Raw genomic sequence first — 25,717 nt, 5'->3', positions numbered from 1 at the left:
AAAGGACTTCTTTTCAATTTTTCTTTAGATCACCATCTTCGCCAAACTCCAATTTAGAGAGGCAAAGAATGACTTGGGGAGTATGGGAAGTGGGAGGAATACCTAAGATTTGGCTGGGGTGTCTTTGCTTCCTCCTGGTGGCCAGGTGTTGAATTCCAAACAGTAATGAATACATTTGTGGACTCTACAGGCCACTGGAAAGAAAGAAATATTGTTTTTTTATTTAGATTAATTATTATATTTATGATACCACAAATGTTGGAGTATAAATTGGCATGCGGTCTTAAAAACAGGTGGCGATGATGAAAAAGCAGTGAGACTGTGTAATGGTCAAAGACATCCATCCATTGCATGCTTACATAGAAAAACAATTAATAACCAGTACATTTTGTGTAAGGTGGCCCTTATTTATGTTTGAAATTGAATTAATTTATTTGAAAATATCATCTGTTTGAATTAATTAATATGAATCTTATTGGTATATATTTAAATGCTTCCTGGGCATTATACAAAAGGCAAATTGTGAAGTTTCTAGACTCTGACATACTAATTTTTTTTTTTTTTTTTATTGAAGTCATAATCAAATACAACAAGGGAAGTTTATCCCAAAACAATGACTGAATAAAGGGAATACAATGCCATCACAGTGATATTACCAGGTCTATTAATACAGGATGTGCCTACTTGCATTACAATTGTAAGGTTAAAAAGAAGGACACATTGGCAATTGTTAACAACAGTGATGAGGCCTGATTTAAATAAAGAAATGGAGGTGCCATAAGGCCTACTTAGGCTAAATAAGTATGTAAGAGGAATATTATAAACCCTTTCGTCTAAGGTGTTAATAGGGGATTTGGATTCTTAATAATGAGACTTCAGTTTTGCAATATAATATCATAAAAGAGCAGGAATGAACCCCCCGCTGTCATATATAGTGTAACTTAAGCAATCTATTTAGGTAACATTAAAACAAGGGGGGGATTAGCTGTATGGATTGTTTTTTTTTTTTTTGGGGGGGGGGGGAAGGGAAATGCAGCGGGCAAGAGCCGCTCAAAATAAGGTAAAGGGGAGGGTGGGGGTGGGAGGGCGGAGCCAGTCAGGGTATCAGCTTAGTAAGCAGTTTCTGGCCTCTGAGCTTTCAAATATAATATAAGGAGGGTTGTCTCTCCGGTGATGAGAAAACTATAAAATGTCTTAGGTTCTGTCATCTTAGAGACAATAAGGGAAAAATGGTATATATAGATTTATAAACATACGGCCTCTTGACAACTGATAAAACGGGCATCTGCATATCAAACATGTCAAATAATTTGTAAAGCTGTATGGTGGTGAGATAAGTATAAGACTAGTTAATAAGTACTTTCAACTACTACCAAATAATCTTGTGGGACCAGTACTGTAGTTACCACTAGTGTAGACCTCCTCATAGTGGAGAGAGTGCTTCACTTACTCAAGTATATTACTCTTGAGTGTAGTGGTAAAGACTTGTGGTATCTAGGGCTAAAACTCAGTGTTGAATATAGGGCATGCTGTTTACATCCAAAGTCAATTTAATAAGATAACATAATGCATGTATACCACAGGTCGGTTTTTGCCTTAGTATGTATAGAGGGTAACCGAACCAAGACAGATAGTACTACTGATTGGTTTAGAACTCGGGGATCAGTGTAGTTCAGGATAGAATGTAGTAACTACATGTTTTTCTGAGAGTTGGGTAATATTTTGGAAACATAGCGCTCCAAATCTAAAGTAGCACCTACAACACTTTGGAACTACAGCAGGTTGGGGGTGGGCACGATGGTGTGCAACGGATAGACGGAGAGTGCTAAAGGAACAATAAACTGGTGTAAATGCCCACTATAGTGTTTAAGTGAAAAGGTCATTTCTCTTATGTGTAGCATGAATAACTCAGGGATAATGTGACCTCCAGATCTCACTCGGCAAATAGCATCCTTATAGCAAAAACCCCCGGCTAAGGCCTTGCATTATAAAAATGTATATGGGGAAGTGTATTATATAAACTAGTGTCAGGGTAGTTCCTTGTCGACCATGTGTCGGATTAAACTTGTTGTATATCTAAATAAGACAGTAGCGTCTCTGGAGGTTAATGCAGCTATAAATAAAGTGGAATACTCTGGTGCCTAACTAATGACTATATGGCAATGATGCATGTTGCCAGCCCAAATGTAGAGGATGAATACACTGCACCTAGAAGTTATAAGAATCTTATAAGTTAGGGCGTGAAATACTGCAGTAACTGTAGACATCCTTACTGATTGAATGTACCTTAGGATCAGTTTACAATAATATATAAAATAACATTTCAGGTAGTTGAGCTGACTTTGAACAATAAACCCACTGTAAATGCTGTGAAATTAGGTATTAGATACCGCAGGGATGTTACGCTGTGGACACCTGCTAAGGAGAAGGAATAAACCGAGAGCTATACTAGACATGTAGAAAACACACTCTGAAAAACCCTACATTAACTGTGCATGTAAACAAACTGTACATAGTAACCAAATACATAACATGCATCGAAGAACAATAATATGCAACAGTTCCATTCTGGAAGTCATCTGAGTCCGGCATCTTACAATAGTCTCAGTCACTCACTTGGAAATCTTATGTGATCCTGTGAGACCCAAAGAGAAGATATATAAGAAGAGAAAGGGCGCCTCCTAGTGTAGCCAATACACAATTAGATAATAATACAAACGATGTGAAATGGTACTCACAATTTTGGAAGGCAGAGATATGCCTAGGTGTGTAGTCTGGAAACTCTGCAGTGTCCCAGTAACTGTGCACGATTGCAAGGGCAGCTCCTCTTAGCTGTAGTGGATTCTGCAGTCTAGAAAATGAAAAGAAGGAAGAGGGCGACTCCTAGTGCAGATCAATCATTCAAATGGGCACCCACTTGTAGCTACCAATAAAATGGATACTCACATGGCCTAAAGCACACTATAGTGCTAGTGAAGCAGGCTGGGTCTATTGTGGTGGCCCAGCGCACATAAAATCCTAGGTTGTAGTCTTATTCCAGGAACATCAGTAAGAAACAGGAGACCAGTATACAAAAAAAATTACTTTATAATCCAATAAAGTTCATGTACAATTATTCAAATAAAATACAAAGTGATATAAAATCAGTAAAACACGCTACGCGTTTCTCAGCGCTAACCACGCTGTTTCCTCAGGCAGGTAGTACTGATGTGAACTGAAGTCTCCTATTTATGCTGCCTCTAGCTACTGGTATAGCAGGCTCCACCCTAGTGCAACCTTAATTGGCAGGTGTTACAATCATTAATTGTTTAGACATATTCTTTTTTTAAAAAAAACACATAACATCTCAAGTGTTAACAAACAAACTAAAAACAAATTCATCAAAAGCCACAATTGTCTACAAATGACATATGCATAACACAGATCACTGCATAAAATTAAACAAAATGTTAAAACCGCATATGGTAATACATACACACAAAAACAGAAAAAAAATGCAATAAAACAAATGTAGTTGTTATTACCTTGTGTTCTGTGAGCCATGTTCTTAAGAGACATAAGATCTACTTTCTTATTGTCCCCCTTTCCCCTCTCCTCTTTTGTTAACCGATCACTGTTAGTTAGTTTATCTATCAGCTGTTAGATGAGAAGTCACAGCAGTGTTTGTAAGCTAAAGTCTGGGCGTTAAATGAACCAGTCTGTGTCTTTGTTATTGAAATCTTGTATGTTTCAAAAGCATTCTTCTGTGAACGGCTATTCCTAACAGCTTTGACTTAGATTTTATAGCTATATTATAATATTAAAGTTCAGCTGATAGATCAACTAATCGTAATCTAAAATCCTCTAAGAGTGTATGTTTGAAACTTCTTGCAGTTGGAGTGCCAATCAGATGGTTTCTATTGGGGGTGTGTTTCTTTAAACCAATAGTTGTATACTTATTTTTAGCTTCTTGAAATTAGACTGCAAATGGGATAGTTCCTATTGCAGGTTTTAACATTTTGTTTAATTTTATGCAGTGATCTGTGTTATGCATATGTCATTTGTAGACAATTGTGGCTTTTGATGAATTTGTTTTTAGTTTGTTTGTTAACACTTGAGATGTTATGTGTTTTTTTTAAAAAAAGAATATGTCTAAACAATTAATGATTGTAACACCTGCCAATTAAGGATGCATTAGGGTGGAGCCTGCTATACCAGTAGCTAGAGGCAGCATAAATAGGAGACTTCAGTTCACATCAGTACTACCTGCCTGAGGAAACAGCGTGGTTAGCGCTGAGAAACGCGTAGCGTGTTTTACTGATTTTATATCACTTTGTATTTTATTTGAATAATTGTACATGAACTTTATTGGATTATAAAGTAATTTTTTTTTTATATACTGAAGTCTCCTGTTTCTTACTAATGTTCCTGGAATAAGACTACAACCTAGGATTTTATGTGCGCTGGGCCACCACAATAGACCCAGCCTGCTTCACTAGCACTATAGTGTGCTTTAGGCCATGTGAGTATCCATTTTATTGGTAGCTACCAGTGGGTGCCCATTTGAATGATTGATCTGCACTAGGAGTCGCCCTCTACCTTCTTTCCAAAGAGAAGATAGCCTAGAAAACAGTCCTGGCTCTTATGGAGGGTTGTAAATCTAAAGGGCTTGAGAGTACTGCGTGAATCCTACGCTCTGTTATGTTTGTGCGTGACTGGGTGATCAATGCCCTCATGACTCGTAACACCAGCCACAGCCGTAGCATCGTTCAAAAACCCCCACATATTACTCAAAGGCATCTTCTGCAGATCTGGCTCCCACACCGGAAGATAATAAAATAGAACAGTGCGCATTTTGCAATTTTATGTTTGACTAAGTCCATTATATAGTCCTGGGTCGTGTCGGGGAGTATAGACAACACAGTACATATCAATATCTAACCTATGCCCTCCGGAGAACAGTAATGATGTTTTGCTTTGGTTTTAGAGCACTGACAGCGATAGAGAGGCTGTATCAACTTAAGCTCCTTTTGTCCCTTGATGTCTCGTTCATAACGCTGGAAGCCCTCCTGCAGACTCTGTGCTGTGATGATCTGATCATCCGCCTTCCTCGCTTTAGGGGTGTTATTAGGATATTGCAGGAGGTCCAGTGTACTGTCCCGAATGACAGGAGATAAAGAGTTAATGCAAGGTTTTCTCCGTTGTGTCTCCGCATCAGAGTCAGCTGTAAGGTATAGATTTGCGGGGTTATTCTTAGCTGATGTAGTCTGTAGCTCAATTTCAATCTCTCCGGTCCGCAATAGGCATGACCGGTTTGAATCTTCTGTGGCCCAAAAGATGCTTGTATCGGTCTGTGACTGCGTATCATGTGAAGCAGCATCCGCTCTCTCCTCCATTTTGGGCGCGCAAAGGTCTTCACTCCAGCTTAGGTTTCTGATTATGTGTGTAAGATCAGTAAAATGACTGTCGATCTGCTGTGCTAGCTTTGTGAAAAGCAGTTGTAGCTGATTAGTCCCCTTCATAGTGGAGTTTGCACGCTAGCATTTCACTGAATCAGAGGAGTAGGTCTAAAGCAGTTGTTTGCTGCCGTAGTCGGTCAGGCCCACTTCGTAGAGGAGAGTTATATCGGATTTCTTCCCATCTGGTTTATACACAGAGTTAATCCCAAGGATCCTAGGATTCCATGACCAGTGTTACAGTATAAATTTTGGCAAAAATCTCAGAAAGAGAGAAGTATAATATAGCTATAAGCAGGAGCTATAAGAAAATGCGTCTGTCCTCAAGGCCAGCTGGCTCCGCCCCCTGACATACTAATTTAAATAATTTTGATTCTAACCATATGTGTACTGACTACAAAGTTATTTTAAATGTGTTTTTCTAAATTAGCCCATTGAAAGTCGAAGTTTATATTAATGATACTAATGATTTTCCATTGAAAATAAAAATTAAACAACGTCATTAATTTTAGTTTTGCTGAGATCTATCCTCAAATTCACGCTGATCTATCTGTCCTTTCAGAGAATGAGGTGGATGGAGAAACAATAGAGTGTGGCCTCACTGAGAACATGATATCATACTTATTTGAAGATTCATTTAAAAAAACAGGCCAAATTCAACAAATTAATACGGGAGATGAAGGAGGTGGTAACAATAACTCTAGAACCAGTGCCACCAGAATGCTATCAGCAGCTTTCAACTACAGAAATGTAAGTATAACATTAAGTAATATGTTTTATGCTTATGTCTAATCTTAATAGGTAAATTGGTAATCATATGAATATGTCGTAGTAGAAAATTATTCATGTTAGTGGCTAATCATCAGTGTTACTAGTAATGCAAGTTCTTAAAGGGTAAGTTCACCCAAAAATAAAAATTCTGTCATCATTTACTAACCCTCAGGCCATTCCAAACCTATAAGACACGTGTTCATATTCGGAACACAAATTAAGATATTTTTAATATTCTCTCATCATTTTTTGTCCATCCATTGCAAGTGAAGGCAATCAACATTTTCAAGCTTCAAAAAGTACATAAAAGGCTCCATGTACGAAGCAGCATAAGCTGCTCCAGAGCCCTTGCGGGGCAGGTTTGCACATGTGAGCCTGTTTCCTGCAATGTAAAAAGCTTCTTACACTCTTTGCCACCTCTGAGGTGCCGAAGAGTACTCACCAATTGACAGTCCCTTCTCTTGCATGATTGTTCGTGCAAGTGAAGGGGCAGGCATTACACACTCATCGGAGTGTGTGATGATGCATACGGGCCAGCGTGCATGCATGGGGCCCAAAGACATCATAAAAGTAATCCATATGAATCCATATGAATCAATCCAAGACACAATTGCTTTATATAATGAACAGATTTTAATTTAGGATTTTATTCAACCATAAACATTGATCAATGTACATACATAGATCACATTAAATATGGTACATGGAAGCTCAAATGTGCTTGCTTGACGCGCTAAAACCAATGATGTTTGTTCTTGCACGTCAAGCAAACACGTTTGAGCTTCCTTTACCATATTTAATGTGCTTTGTGTATGTGCGTTGATCAATGTTCATATGTGCAGTGTTCTCCACAAAAAAATTTGCCATCCGGGTGTCATTATAAAGTAGCTGGGTAGGGGTAGTGTAACACTTTGTAATGTTATTAAATGTTCTGTTATCCAAAGCAAAAATGAATTGCATAATTTGATAAAAATTATTTAATTATAATTTGAGCAATAAACATTGAACATTTTAAATATTAGCCAGTTTTAGCTTACTTTTGGTTAAAATCTTAGCTGGGTCATCAGTAAAATCGGCTTGGTGGTGCACCTATTAAAAAGGGCCTAAATTAAAATCTGTTATTCATATGGATAGGAATATTCATATGGATTACTTTTACAATGTATGTATGTACTTTTTGAAGCTTGAAAACATTGATTACATAGACTTGCAATGGATGATCAAAAATGATAAGAGAATATTAAAAATATCTTCATTTGTGTTATGAAAATGAACAAAAGTCTTATGGATTTGGAATGGCATGAGGGTGAGTAAATGATAATAGAATTTTCATTGTTGTGTGAACTATCACTTTTTATACCCCATCCTCACTGAAGAAATGCAACAAGTGGGAGACTGCCTGCTGGTTTTGTCATTCCACCATTTCCCAGAGATCTTCAGACCAGACTCGATAACAAAGAAACATGTCAGAAATCCTCCAAAGATAGACACAGAATCATTAGAGTTCTCCATGAAGCTATGATAGAACACACATTGTAAGTCATTATGTTCCATAATTTGTAATTTGTTTACCATTGCTTAATCTATATACAGTTAAAGTATTGATGGTGCTTTATAAATAATTAATGTAAACTAAGTATTTTGTTTTTCATCTTAGGAGATTCTTAGAGCCAAATGTGGTTTTAATTCAGTCTTTCAGGTATGTACAAGTTGTTAAAGCACTTATTGTGAAATATCCTTTCCTTAAGGATCTGGAAGGGAATGGCTATGTAAGTTACAAGGTTTGGGTATGTTATGTGAAAGGAATTTACCAGTATAAATAGGAGTTACATAAGATCATTGCCCTTGAATGATATGTTCTCAGATATCAGACATCTCAGAAGTTATAATGAACAGAAATTGGAGGATTCTGTATATATACATTTAAAAAAAATTGAGGTTGACCTTTTGATCTGATCTGTTTTTACCCTCTCTGTTAGCATACTTGGCACCAATCCCTCAAGCAAAAATTCAAAGCAGAGCGTGCACCTCTGGTTCTTGACAAAGAGGTAAGAAAGAGCAAGGAGAAGTTTGGGCACAAGAGGGTGAGACTATCGGAAGAAACTTCAGGAGCCTGTCAGAGAACTATGTCAGGGGTAAGTGTATAGTTTAACACAGTGGTTCTCAAACCTGTTATGAAGCTCCTGAACCACTGCACATTTTGGATGTCTACCTTTTTGGACACACCCAATTTAGGTCTTGCAGTTAGGGGTTGACTAATATAGGTTTTTTTATGGCCGATGCTAGGGTTGCACCGATACCATTTTTTTAAGACTGAGTACAAGTACCAATACTTGTTTTCAAATACTTGCCGATACCAATTACCGATACTTTTTTTTTTACTGTCATGTGACAGTTTACCAAGCACAATACAGACTAACTATTTAAGATTCCTTCTTTATAATTATGATGGACTGTAACTCAAAAGACATTATAAAATAATAAAACAGTTTTATTTGTCACAAAGTTCACAGAACATGTTTATAAATAAAAATATTACAATAAAATATATTAATAACAACAACAATAAATAACAAATATAAAATTACAACCAACCAAAAGTGCAATACAGTAAAAAATAGAACAGTGCACTGTTTAATCATGGGGAACAACACTATGGGCTAGATTATATTTGACTGGCAAGCTTTACCAATGATCTCATTACATGTCCTACTCCATTAAAGTCTATGGAATTGAAAATGTGAACAGAGCATTGGTAAAGCTTACCAATCAAATGTAATCTAAATCTAGTCCTATAATTGCAGGATGAGTCTTCATTGGAATTAACTTAATTTGTCCAATGAGTACTCTTCCTGCAATTATATAATCTAAGGGTATGGATGTTCCTCAGAGTACAGTATGTTTTGAACATAATTGTGCAAGATGAGAACTAGCAGTAAAAAAGGCAATCAAGCAATAATAATAGTTTTTCAAAACTTAGTGGCAAGTTCTTTTTAAGGAACAGAACAGAAGCATCTCTGCATGTTCAGCTAGTAGTCTGTTTTTGCTATCAGTAAGGAGGTTCGACTCTAAGTTGAACAGTCTTTCACTTTCCACACTACTGCATGGGGCAGAAAGATATTTTTGGGCCATTTTAGCTAGTGCTAGAAATCTCAGTTTTTAAACTGCCCAGTACTTCAGGGGTTTGTCTGAACGAGGTACAGTGATCTCTCCTACAATAATACAAATGCCAACAATTTGTATTGGCAGAACAATAGTAAACAATTTTTAGTTTAGTCTCCACTCCAGCTTAAAATGAAATGGGAACATGCAGTTTGAAAAAACGTCACAAGATAGCATATGGGTAGGAAGTGGAGGTATCGGTTTAAGTATCGGTGCATTTACACGAGTACAAGTACTCATGCAAATACTTGGTATCGGTACCGATACCGGTACTAGTATCGGTGCAACCCTAGCCGATGCCGATATCTTTGAGAGACGCGTGGACGATATATATATATATATATATATATATATATATGATATCACACTATTTAATTTAACCACTTCTGCCAATTGGACATAGCTACTACATCACAGGATACTTTGCCCAGCTTACTCTGTTGATGTAGTATCTACATCCAACCTTCTGGCTCATGCTGCGGTCCCTGCTTTCAGCTCTAACAGCTAAGACCACAGCCAGAGGCAGAAGGTATAGGGTAAGAGAGTGCTGATCAAGCTCCCGTTACTATATGAAAACAGATCACTGATACAGACAGTGACACTCTGTGTCACTCTCTTTATCTACTGCGGTGGTGCAGTTAGTAGTGTGGGAGGGAAGGAGGAAGCAGGTGGGCGCCCATCACTAGAGGTGTGGGAGAGAGAAGGAGGAGGTGGGTCTTCTATACTGCAGAAAAGGTTTGGGATGGAGGGAAGCAAGAAGGGATCTGCTACGCTACATAAAAAACATGTGAGGGGGCATTCGTGTTATGACTGCCCATGTGGTATGTAAATAACTTCAGTGAGAAGCCCAAAGTTTGTGAAAAAGTAAATATGATCACATTTGAAGTGAAACAGTGGCATGAAATATACCTAAATTGACCTAGATCAATACCTTGGGTTGTCTACTAAAAAAATAATATCATTTTAATAGATAAATTTAAAAAAAGCTCTATTTCTGTTTAAGTGGAGTGATAGCCAAAATGCTAAAAATTCTCTGGTCTTTTGGGCAAGTTTTTCTCTAACATTTCAAGTCCTTAAAGGGTTAAAGATAGTAAATACCACATTTATAACTATCAAATGCTAAATTATTAACTAGTAAATTATATAAATGCATATTTGCTGAATGCTGACGGTATATGAAAAAGTATTATGATGATTGGCTTTCTATTATTAGATTGAATTGTTAAACAAAGACTGCAAACTAATGAAGATGAAGAATGGGCTCTCCTGTGTTTCTGTGCTCAGGTGCTGGGGTACACAACAGTGTCAAAATAATGTAAAAATTGGTGTTCTCTTCCAAGACTTTTTGGCCAAAATGTACAGTATCTGCCAGACTGCCAATGAGGATAATTAAAAATGCTTAATATAAGTAAATATATATTGGCCTAGGTGATATATTGGTTGACCACTACTTACAGTCAGTACTAATGAGCTGATGAGTTGAATCAGGTGTGTTAAATGAGGGAGTCATACAAAATGTGTGGTGATAAGGGGGGACCTCCAGGACAGATTTCACTGGTTTAACACATTTAAAAGCCAAGTGTCCAATAATATTTGTTCGTGAAATATCTGGAGTATAAATAAATATATGTATAAATATATATTACAGTTGTGGTATGTACTTCGCTATTCTCTTAGAATTAGAATTATTGTTAATTTTTTTTCATTATATTTATCATTCTTGGTTTGATTGAAATTTGCTATTTGCTGTTAGAAAAAATGTGTTTGTGCATTTGTGGATTTGAGGTCGAACCAATTTTTTATTTCTCTTGTTAAGTGTAACCAGTCCACGGATCATCCATTACTTATGGGATATTCTCCTTCCCAACAGGAAGTTGCAAGAGGATCACCCACAGCAGAGCTGCTATATAGCTCCTCCCCTAACTGTCATATCCAGTCATTCTCTTGCAAGCCTCAACCAAGATGGAGGTCGTAAGAGGACTGTGGTGTTTTATACTTAGTTTATTCTTCAATCAAAAGTTTGTTATTTTTAAATGGTGCCGGAGTGTACTGTTTATCTCAGGCAGTATTTAGACGAAGAATCTGCCTGCGTTTTCTATGATCTTAGCAGAAGTAACTAAGATCCATGGCTGTTCTCACATATTCTGAGGAGTGAGGTAACTTCGGAGAGGGAATGGCATGCAGGTTTTCCTGCAATAAGGTATGTGCAGTTAATATTTTTCTAGGGATGGAATTTGCTAGAAAATGCTGCTGATACCGAACTAATGTAAGTAAAGCCTTAAATGCAGTGAGAGCTACTGGTATCAGGCTTATTAATAGAAATGCATACTCTTATAAAAATGTAATATAAAACGTTTGCTAGCATGTTTAATCGTTTTTATATGTATTTGGTGATAAAACTTATTGGGGCCTAGTTTTTTTCCACATGGCTGGCTTGAATTTGGCCTAGTAACAGTTTTCCTTAGGCTTTCCACTTTTGTAATATGAGTGGGAGGGGCCTTTTTTAGTGCTTTCTGTGCAGCTAAAAATACTGACAGAGACATTCAGTTTCCCTCTGCATGATCCAGGACATCTCTGGAGGGCTCAAAAGGCTTCAAAGTCGTTTTTGAGGGAGGTAAAAAGCCACAGTAGAGCTGTGGCAGTTGTGATTGTTTTTAAAAAAAACAAAAAAACAAAAAAAAAAGTTTTTGTCTTTTATTATTCCAGTTTGGGTATTAAGGGGTTAATCATCCATTTGCAAGTGGGTGCAATGCTCTGCTAACTTGTTACATACACGTTAGTGTAACTGCCTTTTTTCACTGTTATTTCAAATTTTGACAAAATTTGTGTTTCTTAAAGGTGCAGTAACGTTTTTTATATTGCTTGTAAACTTGTTTAAAGTGTTTTCCAAGCTTGCTAGTCTCATTGCTAGTCTGTTTAAACATCTCTGACACAGAGGAAACTACTTGTTCATTATGTTTGAAAGCCATGGTGGAGCCCCATAGGAGAATGTGTACTAAATGTATTGATTTCACCTTAAACAGTAAAGATCAGTCTTTAACTATAAAAGAAATATCACCAGAAGATTCTGACGAGGGGGAAGTTATGCCGACTAACTCTCCCCACGTGTCAGACCCTTCGCCCCTCCCGCTCAGGGGATGCACGCTAATATGGCGCCAATTACATCAGGGACGCCCATAGCGATTACCTTGCAGGACATGGCTGCAATCATGAATAATACCCTGTCAGAGGTATTATCTAGATTGCCTGAATTAAGAGGCAAGCGCGATTGCTCTGGGGTTAGGAGAAATACAGAGCGCGCAGATGCTGTAAGGGCCATGTCTGATACTGCGTCACAATATGCAGATCATGAGGACGGAGAGCTTCAGTCTGTGGGTGACATCTCTGATTCGGGGAAACCTGATTCAGAGATTTCTAATTTTAAATTTAAGCTTGAGAACCTCCGTGTGTTGCTTGGGGAGGTATTAGCTGCTCTGAATGACTGTAACACAGTTGCAGTACCAGAGAAATTGTGTAGGCTGGATAAATACTATGCGGTACCGGTGTGTACTGATGTTTTTCCTATACCTAAAAGGCTTACAGAAATTATTAGCAAGGAGTGGGATAGACCGGTGTGCCTTTTTCCCCACCTCCTATATTTAGAAAAATGTTTCCAATAGACGCCACTACACGGGACTTATGGCAGACGGTCCCTAAGGTGGAGGGAGCAGTTTCTACTTTAGCAAAGTGTACTACTATCCCGGTTGAGGACAGTTGTGCTTTTTCAGATCCAATGGATAAAAAATTGGAGGGTTACCTTAAGAAAATGTTTATTCAAGAAGGTTTTATTTTACAGCCCCTTGCATGCATTGCGCCTGTCACGGCCGCGGCGGCATTCTGGTTTGAGGCCCTGGAAGAGGCCATCCATACAGCTCCATTGACTGAAATTATTGACAAGCTTAGAACACTTAAGCTAGCTAACTCATTTGTTTCTGATGCCATTGTTCATTTGACTAAACTAACGGCTAAGAATGCCGGATTCGCCATCCAAGCGCGTAGGGCGCTATGGCTTAAATCCTGGTCAGCTGACGTGACTTCGAAGTCTAAATTACTCAACATTCCTTTCAAGGGGCAGACCTTATTCGGGCCTGGTTTGAAGGAAATTATTGCTGACATTACTGGAGGTAAGGGTCACACCCTTCCTCAGGACAGGGCCAAAGCAAAGGCCAAACAGTCTAATTTTCGTGCCTTTCGAAATTTCAAGGCAGGTGCAGCATCAACTTCCTCCGCTTCAAAACAAGAGGGAACTTTTGCTCAATCTAAGCAGGCCTGGAAACCTAACCAGTCCTGGAACAAAGGCAAGCAGGCCAGAAAGCCTGCTGCTGCCTCTAAGACAGCATGAAGGAACGGCCCCCTATCCGGCGACGGATCTAGTAGGGGGCAGACTTTCTCTCTTCGCCCAGGCGTGGGCAAGAGATGTTCAGGATCCCTGGGCGTTGGAGATCATATCTCAGGGATATCTTCTGGACTTCAAAGCTTCCCCTCCACAAGGGAGATTTCATCTTTCAAGGTTATCTGCAAATCAGATAAAGAAAGAGGCATTCCTACGCTGTGTGCAAGACCTCCTAGTTATGGGAGTAATCATCCAGTTCCGCGGACGGAACAAGGACAGGGTTTTTATTCGAATCTGTTTGTGGTTCCCAAAAAAGAGGGAACCTTCAGACCAATTTTGGATCTAAAGATCTTAAACAAATTCCTCAGAGTTCCCTCTTTCAAAATGGAAACTATTCGGACCATCCTACCCATGATCCAAGAAGGTCAGTACATGACCACAGTGGACTTAAAGGATGCCTACCTTCACATACCGATTCACAAAGATCATCATCGGTTTCTAAGGTTTGCCTTTCTAGACAGGCATTACCAATTTGTAGCTCTTCCCTTCGGGTTGGCTACAGCCCCGAGAATCTTTACAAAGGTTCTGGGCTCACTTGTGGCGGTTCTAAGACCGCGAGGCATAGCGGTGGCTCCGTTCTTAGACGACATCCTGATGCAGGCGTCAAGCTTTCAAGTTGCCAAGTCTCATACAGAGATAGTTCTGGCATTTCTGAGGTCGCACGGGTGGAAAGTGAACGAGGAAAAGAGTTCTCTATCCCCACTCACAAGAGTCTCCTTCTTAGGGACTCTTATAGATTCTGTAGAAATGAAAATTTACCTGACGGAGTCCAGGTTATCAAAACTTCTAAATGCTTGCCGTGTTCTTCACTCCATTCCGCGCCCTTCGGTAGCTCAGTGTATGGAGGTAATCGGCTTAATGGTAGCGGCAATGGACATAGTGCCATTTGCGCGCCTTCATCTCAGACCGCTGCAATTATGCATGCTGAGTCAGTGGAATGGGGATTACACAGATTTGTCCCCTCTGCTAAATCTGGATCAAGAGACCAGAGATTCTCTTCTCTGGTGGTTGTCTCGGGTACACCTGTCCAAGGGTATGACCTTTCGCAGGCCAGATTGGACAATTGTAACAACAGATGCCAGCCTTCTAGGTTGGGGTGCAGTCTGGAATTCCCTGAAGGCACAGGGATCGTGGACTCAGGAGGAGAAACTCCTTCCAATAAATATTCTGGAGTTAAGAGCGATATTCAGTGCTCTTCTGGCTTGGCCTCAGTTAGCAACACTGAGGTTCATCAGATTTCAGTCGGACAACATCACGACTGTGGCTTACATCAACCATCAAGGGGGAACCAGGAGTTCCCTAGCGATGTTAGAAGTCTCAAAAATAATTCGCTGGGCAGAGTACCACTCTTGCCACCTGTCAGCAATACATATCCCAGGCATGGAGAACTGGGAGGCGGATTTTCTAAGTCGTCAGACTTTCCATCCGGGGGAGTGGGAACTCCATCCGGAGGTGTTTGCTCAGTTGATTCATCGTTGGGGCAAACCAGAGTTGGATCTCATGGCGTCTCGCCAGAACGCCAAGCTTCCTTGTTCCGGATCCAGGTCCAGGGACCCAGAAGCGACGCTGATAGATGCTCTAGCAGCGCCTTGGTTCTTCAACCTGGCTTATGTGTTTCCACCGTTTCCTCTGCTCCCTCGACTGATTGCCAAAATCAAACAGGAGAGAGCATCGGTGATTCTGATAGCACCTGCGTGGCCACGCAGGACTTGGTATGCAGACCTAGTGGACATGTCATCCTTTCCACCATGGACTCTGCCTCTAAGACAGGACCTTCTGATACAAGGTCCTTTCAATCATCCAAATCTAATTTCTCTGAGACTGACTGCATGGAGATTGAACGCTTGATTCTATCAAAGCGTGGCTTCTCCGAGTCAGTCATTGATACTTTAATACAGGCACGAAAGCCTGTTACCAGGAAAATCTACCTCAAGATATGGAGTAAATATCTTTATTGGTGTGAATCCAAGAATTACTCATGGAGTAAGGTTAGGATTCCTAGAATATTGTCTTTTCTCCAAGAGGGCTTGGACAAAGGATTATCAGCTAGTTCCTTAAAGGGACAGATTTCTGCTCTGTCTATTCTTTTGCACAAGCGTCTGGCAGAGGTTCCAGACGTCCAGGCATTTTGCCAGGCTTTGGTTAGAATTAAGCCTGTGTTTAAACCTGTTGCTCCCCCGTGGAGCTTAAACTTGGTTCTTAAAGTTCTTCAAGGAGTTCAGTTTAAACCCCTTCATTCCATTGATATTACACTTTTATCTTGGAAAGTTCTGTTTTTGATGGCTATTTCCTTGGCTCGGAGAGTCTCTGAGCTATCTGCCTTACAATGTGATTCTCCTTATCTGATTTTTCATGCAGATAAGGTAGCCCTGCGTACCAAACCTGGGTTTTTACCTAAGGTGGTTTCTAACAAGAATATCAATCAAGAGATTGTTGTTCCATCGTGTCCTAATCCTTCTTCAAAGAAGGAACGTCTTTTACATAATCTGGACGTAGTCTGTGCCTTGAAGTTTTACTTACAGGCTACTAAAGATTTTTGCCAAACATCTAACCTGTTTGTTGTTTACTCTGGACAGAGGAGAGGTCAGAAGGCCTCGGCAACCTCTCTTTCTTTTTGGCTTCGGAGTATAATACGTTTAGCCTATGAGACTGCTGGACAGCAGCCCCCTGAAAGGATTACAGCTCATTCTACTAGAGTTGTGGCTTCCACCTGGGCCTTTAAAAATGAGGCCTCTGTTGAACAGATTTGCAAGGCAGCGACTTGGTCTTCGCTTCACACTTTTTTCAAATTTTCCAAATTTTTATACTTTTGCTTCTTCGGAGGCTGTTTTTGGGAGAAAGGTTCTTCAGGCAGTGGTTCCTTCCGCTTAATCCTGCCTTGTCCCTCCCATCATCCGTGTACTTTAGCTTTGGTATTGGTATTCCATAAATAATGGATGATCCGTGGACTGGATACACTTAACAAGAGAAAACATAATTTATGCTTACCTGATAAATTTATTTCTCTTGTAGTGTATCCAGTCCACGGCCCGCCCTGTCCTTTTAAGGCAGGTCTAAATTTGAATTAAACTACAGTCACCACTGCACCCTATGGTTTCTCCTTTCTCTGTTTGTTTTCGGTCGAATGACTGGATATGACAGTTAGGGGAGGAGCTATATAGCAGCTCTGCTGTGGGTGATCCTCTTGCAACTTCCTGTTGGGAAGGAGAATATCCCATAAGTAATGGATGATCCGTGGACTGGATACACTACAAGAGAAATAAATTTATCAGGTAAGCATAAATTATGTTTTTGCGTTTTTTAATTTGACTACAACAGGAGATCACGGTCATTGGTGAGGATGCATCTTCTATTGAGAGTCATGTGAATGTCTTGCATATTCAGTATAACAAGATGAGACCAGACACCTTGGTTGTCAATTACCGAATGCAGCGAACTTTTGCATGGCGGAGAAGGGAGATAAGAGATGGAATGACCGTGGAGGACATACTTAAGAAATACCCTTTCTTAAAAACACCCTCAGGGGTAAGTGATATCACAGATAATTTTATAGCAGTAGTTCTCAGCTTAAAACAAATGTTAGATGTCAGTGTAAGCATATAAGGGCACTTGGAACAATAGGCTAAAGTAATAAATAGGGACCAAGAGCTGAAACTGTGAAAGGCCCAATTGTTATTCTAAGGATTATTTATTTATTTTCAGAGTTTTCAGGGGAATTAACAAGTTTAAAAATGTTGCATACATGTCAGAGTCGAAGACTATTAGGCCTATGTAGCACATAGGCATGGCAGGGGCAGACTATGCAGCACCCCTTTTACGCAGCACATAAACCTGGTGCATGTGGCTATTGTGGGTCATAGCATCACCAGCTGGCAGCAGGAAGTGTGACATTTACAACAGTTTTTTAAATAGTCCTTTTATATATATATATATATATATATATACCTACTTATAGGAGCAGACTACTTGAAAATGTTTATTGTTTAAAATGATAATCAGTTTATTACCAATTTCCCAGTTTTGCTTAACCAACACTGTTATATTAATATACTTTATAACCCCCAAAATTAAGTAGAACGGTCCCTTAAAATGCATGTGCCCACCGTGCATTGATTTCTTTGAGCCACCAGGTGGCCATGGCACATAGTGCTTGGGCCCACAATCACTTATTGCAGCTATGTTTTACAGTTAGAACTCTATTTTAAAGATAGTGTAATTTTCTAAGCCTTCAGATGTACAAATAAATGTGCAATTAATATTGGAAACACAGATTGCACAGAGGTAGAATCAGAGTAAAATGGCAATGAAAGTGACAACATAGAATATTGTTAATTTATTTGATTTTAGACTGGTTTGATACCTTTAACATAAAATGAGTGTGATAATTGACTTTTTTCTTTCTGCAACCATTTTCAGCTGTGTGATGAAGTTAACCGAATCCATTCATCAACTGTCAACTTAGGCCAGCGCTTTAAGGAGGGCTTTACCAGTATTGTGCCAAAGGTGCTTGAGCTTGTTCAAAGAAATATTCCCTTGGCCAAAATCTACAAAGAAGCACGAGAAGAGATGCTTGCAGAAGATCTTCCAGGTATTGACATATAACATAACGGTTTGGTGCAAATCTGTATCTGAGCTTTTCTAAGGAATATGAATTTAAAATATAGTTGGTTCCAATATTGAAGGGCTGAGCTTAGCATCCATATAATCTTGAGAACCTCTGATCGAGAACTGATGGACCTGACACATTGAGTAGTCAAACTATCGTCCAACTAGTCAATTATGAAAATTGGATGTTTTGCACATACCTTTAATAGTGTTGTAAGCTTTGGCATATTTCTCTTACATGGTGTATCCAGTCCACGGATTCATCCTTACTTGTGGGATATTCTCATTCCCTACAGGAAGTGGCAAAGAGAGCACACAGCAGAGCTGTCCATATAGCTCCCCCTCAGGCTCCGCCCCCCCAGTCATTCTCTTTGCCGCTCTAACAAGTAGCATCTCCACGGGAAAGTAAAGTGAATGTGGTGTTAGATTTTAAGAATTTTCACAAAGGTGCTAGGGTCCCTTCTAGCGGTACTAAGACCGCGGGGCATTGCAGTAGCACCTTACCTAGACGACATCTTAATACAGGCGTCGTCTTTTCACAGAGCCAAGGCTCATACGGACATTGTTCTGGCCTTTCTAAGGTCTCACGGGTGGAAGGTGAACGTAGAAAAAAGTTCTCTGTCCCCGCTCACAAGGGTTCCCTTCCTGGGAACACTAATAGACTCGGTAGAAATGAAAATATTTCTGACAGAGGTCAGGAAGTCAAAGCTTTTAACTACTTGCCGAGTTCTTCATTCCATTCCTCGGCCTTCTGTAGCTCAGTGCATGGAGGTAATCGGATTAATGGTTGCGGCAATGGACGTTGTCCCTTTTTCCCAAATTCATCTCAGACCACTGCAACTGTGCATGCTCAAACAGTGGAATGGGGATTATGCAGATTTGTCTCCTCAAATACAAATGGACCAGAAAACCAGAGACTCTCTTCTCTGGTGGTTGTCTCAGGATCACCTGTCTCAGGGAATGTGCTTCCGCAGACCGGAGTGGATCATTGTCACGACCGATGCCAGTCTGTTAGGCTGGGGTGCGGTCTGGGACTCCCTGAAAGCTCAGGGCCTATGGTCTCGGGAAGAATCTCTTCTCCCAATAAACATTTTGGAACTGAGAGCGATATTCAACACGCTCCAGGCATAGCCTCAACTAGCGGAGGCTAAATTCATCAGATTTCAGTCGGACAACATCACGACTGTAGCGTACATCAATCATCAGGGAGGAACAAAGAGTTCCCTAGCGATGAAGGAAGTAACCAAGATCATCAAATGGGCGGAGGATCACTCCTGCCACCTATCTACAATTCACATCCCAGGAATAGACAACTGGGAGGCGGATTTTCTGAGTCGTCAGACTTTTCACCCGGGGGAGTGGGAACTCCACCCGGAGGTTTTTGCTCAGCTGACCCAGCTATGGGGCATTCCAGAATTGGATCTGATGGCGTCCCGTCAGAACACCAAACTTCCCCTTTACGGATCCAGGTCCAGGGACCCCAAGGCGGCATTGATAGATGCTCTAGTAGCGCCTTGGTCCTTCAGTCTAGCTTATGTCTTTCCACCGTTTCCTCTTCTCCCTCGGCTAGTAGCCAGAATCAAACAGGAAAAGGCTTCGGTAATTCTGATAGCGCCTGCGTGGCCACGCAGGACTTGGTATGCAGACCTAGTGGACATGTCATCGGTTCCACCATGGAAGCTGCCATCGAGGCAGGATCTTCTAATACAGGGTCCATTCAAGCATCCAAATCTAGTTTCTCTGCAACTGACTGCTTGGAGATTGAACGCTTAATTCTAGCTAAGCGTGGGTTCTCTGAATCAGTTATAGATACTCTGATCCAGGCCAGAAAGCCTGTCACCAGGAAAATTTACCATAAGATATGACGGAAATATCTTTGTTGGTGTGAATCCAAGGGTTACTAGTGGAGTAAGATTAGGATTCCAAGGATATTGTCTTTTCTCCAAGAAGGATTGGAGAAGGGATTGTCAGCTAGTTCCTTAAAGGGACAGATATCTGCTCTGTCTATCCTGTTACACAAGCGTCTGGCAGCAGTACCAGACGTTCAGGCGTTTGCACAGGCTCTAGTTAGAATCAAGCCTGTCTATAAACCTGTGGCTCCTCCATGGAGTCTAAATTTAGTTCTTTCAGTTCTTCAAGGGGTTCCGTTTGAACCTTTACATTCCATAGATATTAAGTTATTATCTTGGAAAGTTTTGTTTTTGGTAGCTATTTCTTCTGCTCGAAGAGTTTCAGAATTGTCTGCTTTGCAGTGTAATTCACCCTATCTGGTGTTCCATGCAGATAAGGTTGTTTTGCGTACCAAACCTGTTTTTCTTCCAAAAGTGGTTTCTAATAAGAATATTAACCAGGAAATCATTGTTCCTTCTCTGTGCCCTAATCCAGTTTCTAAGAAGGAACGACTGTTACACAATCTTGATGTGGTTCGTGCTTTAAAATTCTATTTAAAAGCAACTAAAGATTTCAGACAAACATCATCCTTGTTTGTTGTCAAAAAGTGACTACTAGCTCTCTTTCCTTCTGGCTGAAAAGCATCATCCGATTGGCATATGAGACTGCTGGACAGCAGCCTCCTGAACGAATTACCGCTCATTCCACCAGAGCTGTGGCTTCCACATGGGCTTTCAAGAATGAGGCTTCTGTTGAACAGATTTGTAAGGCAGCGACTTGGTCTTCACTGCATACTTTTGCCAAATTTTAGAAATTCGATACTTTTGCTTCTTCGGAGGCTATTTTTGGGAGAAAGGTTTTGCAAGCAGTGGTGCCTTCCGTTTAGGTTACCTGACTTGTTCCCTCCCTTCATCCGTGTCCTAAAGCTTTGGTATTGGTATCCCACAAGTAAGGATGAATCCGTGGACTGGATACACCATGTAAGAGAAAACAGAATTTATGCTTAACTGATAAATTACTTTCTCGTACGGTGTATCCAGTCCACGGCCCGCCCTGGCAATTAAGTCAGGTTCAAATTTATTTTTGTAAAACTACAGTCACCACTGCACCCTATGGTTTCTCCTTTTTCTCCTAACCGTCGGTCGAATGACTGGGGGGGAGGAGCCTGAGGGGGAGCTATATGGACAGCTCTGCTGTGTGCTCTCTTTGCCACTTCCTGTAGGGAATGAGAATATCCCACAAGTAAGGATGAATCCGTGGACTGGATACACTGTAAGAGAAAGTAATTTATCAGGTAAGCATAAATTCTGTTTTTTCATATCTATTAAAATTTTCAACTTAAACCATTTATCAGCAACAGCATGAACAGTTGGTCAATCATATCTTAATTTTGTGTTTGGTTTGCTCTTTCATTCGTAATCGCATCAAAGTAATTTTTATTTTATTTTTTTTGCATTGGCAATACATGTGTCTAATTTATAAACCTTTCCATAAGCTTTATTCAAAATGTATTCATATTTCCAATTAATTATTTTTGTAAAAATAAATTTAATGTGTCTAACATTGTCAAAGAACATCAATAAATATTAAAATAGAGTCAATGAGGCCTATTTATCAAATGTCTGTCAGACCTGATCCGACAGTGCGGATCAGGTCCGACAGACATCGCTGAATGCTGAGAGCAATACGCTCTCCATATTCAGCATTGCACCAGCAGCTCTTGTGAGCTGCTGGTGCAACGCCACCCCCTGCAGACTCGCGGCCAATCGACCGCCAGCAGGGAGGTGTCAATCAACCCGATCGTACTTGATCTGTTTGAATTCTGGCGATGTCTGTCCGCCTGCTCAGAGCAGGCGGACAGGGTTATGGAGCAGCGGTCTTTAGACCGCTGCTTCATAACTGCTGTTTCTGGCGAGCCTACAGGCTCGCCAGAAACAAGGGTCGTCAATCTCCATTCGGAGCTTGATAGATAGACCCCTATATATTAATGTTAAAGAAATTATTAAAGATTAATTACTTTTTGAACAACAGATTCTGACTTCCGTGCAGCACTGATTCTATTGCCCTACATCTTTAAAGAGAGAGTTGAGAACTTCATCACACTGGGAGAGGTATGCAATAAGTTGTTAAACAGCCCCCTGGAAAGGGGGTGCATCTTTGTTGTGCCTTATTACATTGTCCTTGAAAACTGTCATTCTGTGATACTACAATTAAACGAGGTCTGGTTATGCAGGTCTGATAAATGTTGCATTCTTTTAATGCTGATGTTTTGTATTCTTCACAGTGTAATGCTGATACTCCATACCCAACCATACAGTTGGTAAAAACTGATTGGAAAATGGCTTTCTCTAGGAGAGTTCACGTCCTTGTCAAAGTAGATGGTCTTGAGGTGTGCAGAGGAATAGGAGTTGAAGAAGGGATAATTGCAGCATTCAGCACTTACTTTGTTTTCAACTTGGCTTACCCACCCTACATGAAAAATACACTGTCCTTCCTGCAGCATGCTATAGCAAAGATTACTGAGGTGGGTGAAAAGCCCCTTCCAATAACTGTTTCCCAAATAATTAATATCCTGTGCTGAATATGCCACGACCATATAGATGCCCAAGGTGTAGAAGAACAACCTTCACCTTAATGAAACTAATACAACATGTTGGTCTGGTTCACAACCATGAACCCAATTTCAACATCACTTGTGGATTGAATGACTGCAAATCATCTTTTACAGTATATAAGTCTTTCAGGCGTCATGTCTATCGCAAACATAGGAAGCTTGTGCAACCTCATGATGATAAGGATGATGCTGAATACATGGACTATAATTTGGAGAACATAGACTATCACAATGATCTGGAGAATAATAGTGATCTACAGCCTAGGACCGAGGAAATGCATCCACCTAGTAGGAATGAGCTTTTAATAAATTTTAATGAAAATTTCTTTAGTTTCATACTTAAAGTGAATGTAAATTTTGATGTTTAAGTGCCCGGTTTTTAAAACTTTGATTAAAAACAGGGGCACTTTAATTCATCAAAATTTACATTTCACTCCTGTTGTGACAAAAAACTTACCTTTTAAACTTCACAGCAGCTGCTGCTTCCTCCGGTCTCACAAGCCATTTCTGATGTCAGAAATGATTGATAGGTCATCCTCCAATCACAGATTCCCCCCCGGGGGATTCAGTGTTTGATTCACTGCTGTGATTGGAAGAAGCCAGATACCTCATTTTAGACCCAGGAAGAGGCTTTGAAACAGGTGGAGGAAGCAGCAGCTGCTGTGAAGATTAAAAAGTAAGTTTATTTTCACAACAGGAGTGAAATGAAAATATTGATGAATTAAAGTGCCCCTGTTTTTAATCAAAGTTTTAAAAACCGGGCACTTTAGCATCAAAATTTACATTCACTTTAAATGTAGAGAAAAAAATCACATTCCACAGACTGTCCAGCAGGAAATGGTGAATGACATAAATGTTTTATTTTGTTATTTTAAAGAGAATTACGACTCTTTTACTACTTATCATCTTCAAAAAAATGGGTTCAACATTTTGGAATGTCCAGAATTAAAAGAAATAGTGCAGTCAAGTGATTTTTTTGAAGAAGCTTCCAAAGTTGTTAGCTCCCCACATATGTTGAAAGAACATTGTAAATCTCAGCTTAAGTTGGTAGAACCGGTACATCACATTTGAGGTCACAAAGTGGACACAAAATAGGTACATATTCTTATGTACCCATCACTGAGGTTTTAACTAACTGTTGTTCACATGAAGACATATTTGATGAAATTCAGGCTAACAATTATCTAGACAGAGATGCAGATTATTTAAGTGACTACTCAGATGGTATATATTTCAAGGAAAATCCCTTCTTTAATGTTAATCCTCATGCCCTGCGTCTTCATTTCTATGAAGACGAATTTGAAGTTGTCAACCCCTTAGGTTCAAAGAGAAACAAACACAAGCTTTGTGCTTTCTATTATATGGTAGGAAACCTCAAACATCGATCAAAACTGAAGCACATCCACCTGGTTAGTACGTCAAACATTTGTAAAACTGTGGTTTGGTAACATCTTAAAACCCATGTTAGATGATCTTAAAAAACTTGAAAGTGAAGGGTTCACAGTAACTGTAGGTGGGATTGAGCAGACTATTCATGCTGCACTAGCAACATTTTCAGCAGATAATCTTTCAGCGCATATGATAGGTGGTTTTACAATGTCATTCAAACTCTGCTAGAGTTTGCCGTTATTGCATGGCAACACACACAGAAATTAAAGAAAAATTCAGAGAGGACGATTTTGTTTTAAGAACCCCAGAGGTTCATCAGTACCATCTGACATGTATTGATAATGCTGAGGATAAAAGAATGTATGGTGTAAATAGTCTCTCACCATTTAATGAGCTGAAGTATTTTGACAAAGGCATTTCCTCCTGATATAATGCATGATTTATTAGAGGGGGTTATTCCGCTTACAATTAAGCTAGTTCTGACCTGGGCTCACAAAGAGAAACATATTACTATTTATGAAGTAAATGAAGAACTTAAGCAACTTTCAATTGGTCAAAATGACAAGGGAAATACACCAGTACAGTTGTCAGAGAGAAATTTGCACAATTTTGGAATTGTTGGATCAGCTTCCCAAAAGTGGTTTCTGTTTAGGATTTTGCCATTTTTAATGGCACACCGAGTACCACCCAATAGCAAATATTGGAATGTTTTCTTGTTATGTCGTGAAATTGTTGACATTGTCATCGCCCCAAGGGTGAAAAAGGATAACCTAGCAATGTTAGATGTACTTGTTTGCGAGTTCTTGACGCAACTTACAGATGTTTTTGGGGATGTTGTCACACCCAAGTGTCATTATTTGATTCACTATTCAAGACTGATGTTAATGTATGGACCTCTGCGTTCACTTTGGTGCATGCGTTTTGAAGCAAAACATCAATATTTTAAGACTGTTGCAAGTAGCTGCAGAAACTTTATTAATATAGCTAAAACTTTAAGTGAGAGGCACCAAATGAGGCAATGCTGGGAGTTTTCCCCACCTAATATTCTTGATGAATTTGAGATGGTACAAGGTAGGAGTGTAGAGACTCTGTTTTCATCGCTCCCATTAGACCTACAAACAACTCTTACTAGTGTACATGTAAATGAAGATTCATGCAAAGACATCCAGCGTGTTTCAGAAGTGACTATTAACAGTGTAAAATATGCTTTAAAAGATGTATTCATAGTTGATTATGTCCATGCAGAGGAAATTCCTTTATTCTTCCAAATTAAATATATTTTAAATATCAATACCATATGGCTTCTGTGTGGTAAACTTTTAATCCCAATAACTTATGATTCACACTTCCATGCATACTCAGTCAAAGTTGATCCTGAATGGAGTATAATTAAACTAGGGCAAGAGATGGACTTTCCGG

General features: G+C 39.7%; 1 protein-coding gene across 1 annotated transcript; it reads left to right on the top strand.

The window, feature by feature from the left end:
- The first annotated feature begins 4,560 nt into the window (after nucleotides 1-4,560).
- LOC128639199 (uncharacterized) lies at nucleotides 4,561-23,249 on the top strand. The gene is made up of 8 exons (XM_053691458.1): nucleotides 4,561-6,185; nucleotides 7,583-7,741; nucleotides 7,864-7,905; nucleotides 8,186-8,341; nucleotides 17,119-17,325; nucleotides 18,217-18,388; nucleotides 22,327-22,406; nucleotides 22,580-23,249. Exons 4-8 carry the CDS (start codon nucleotides 8,333-8,335, stop codon nucleotides 22,874-22,876), a joined length of 765 nt encoding a protein of 254 aa, XP_053547433.1. The 5' UTR covers nucleotides 4,561-6,185; nucleotides 7,583-7,741; nucleotides 7,864-7,905; nucleotides 8,186-8,332; the 3' UTR covers nucleotides 22,877-23,249.
- The last annotated feature ends 2,468 nt before the right edge of the window (nucleotides 23,250-25,717 follow it).

Source organism: Bombina bombina, chromosome 1, assembly GCF_027579735.1.
Source record: "Bombina bombina isolate aBomBom1 chromosome 1, aBomBom1.pri, whole genome shotgun sequence".
In the NCBI taxonomy this organism is placed as follows: Eukaryota; Metazoa; Chordata; class Amphibia; order Anura; family Bombinatoridae; genus Bombina; species Bombina bombina.
The sequence above is the reverse complement of the archived record's forward strand: the minus strand, read 5'-3'. Positions and strand labels throughout refer to the sequence as shown.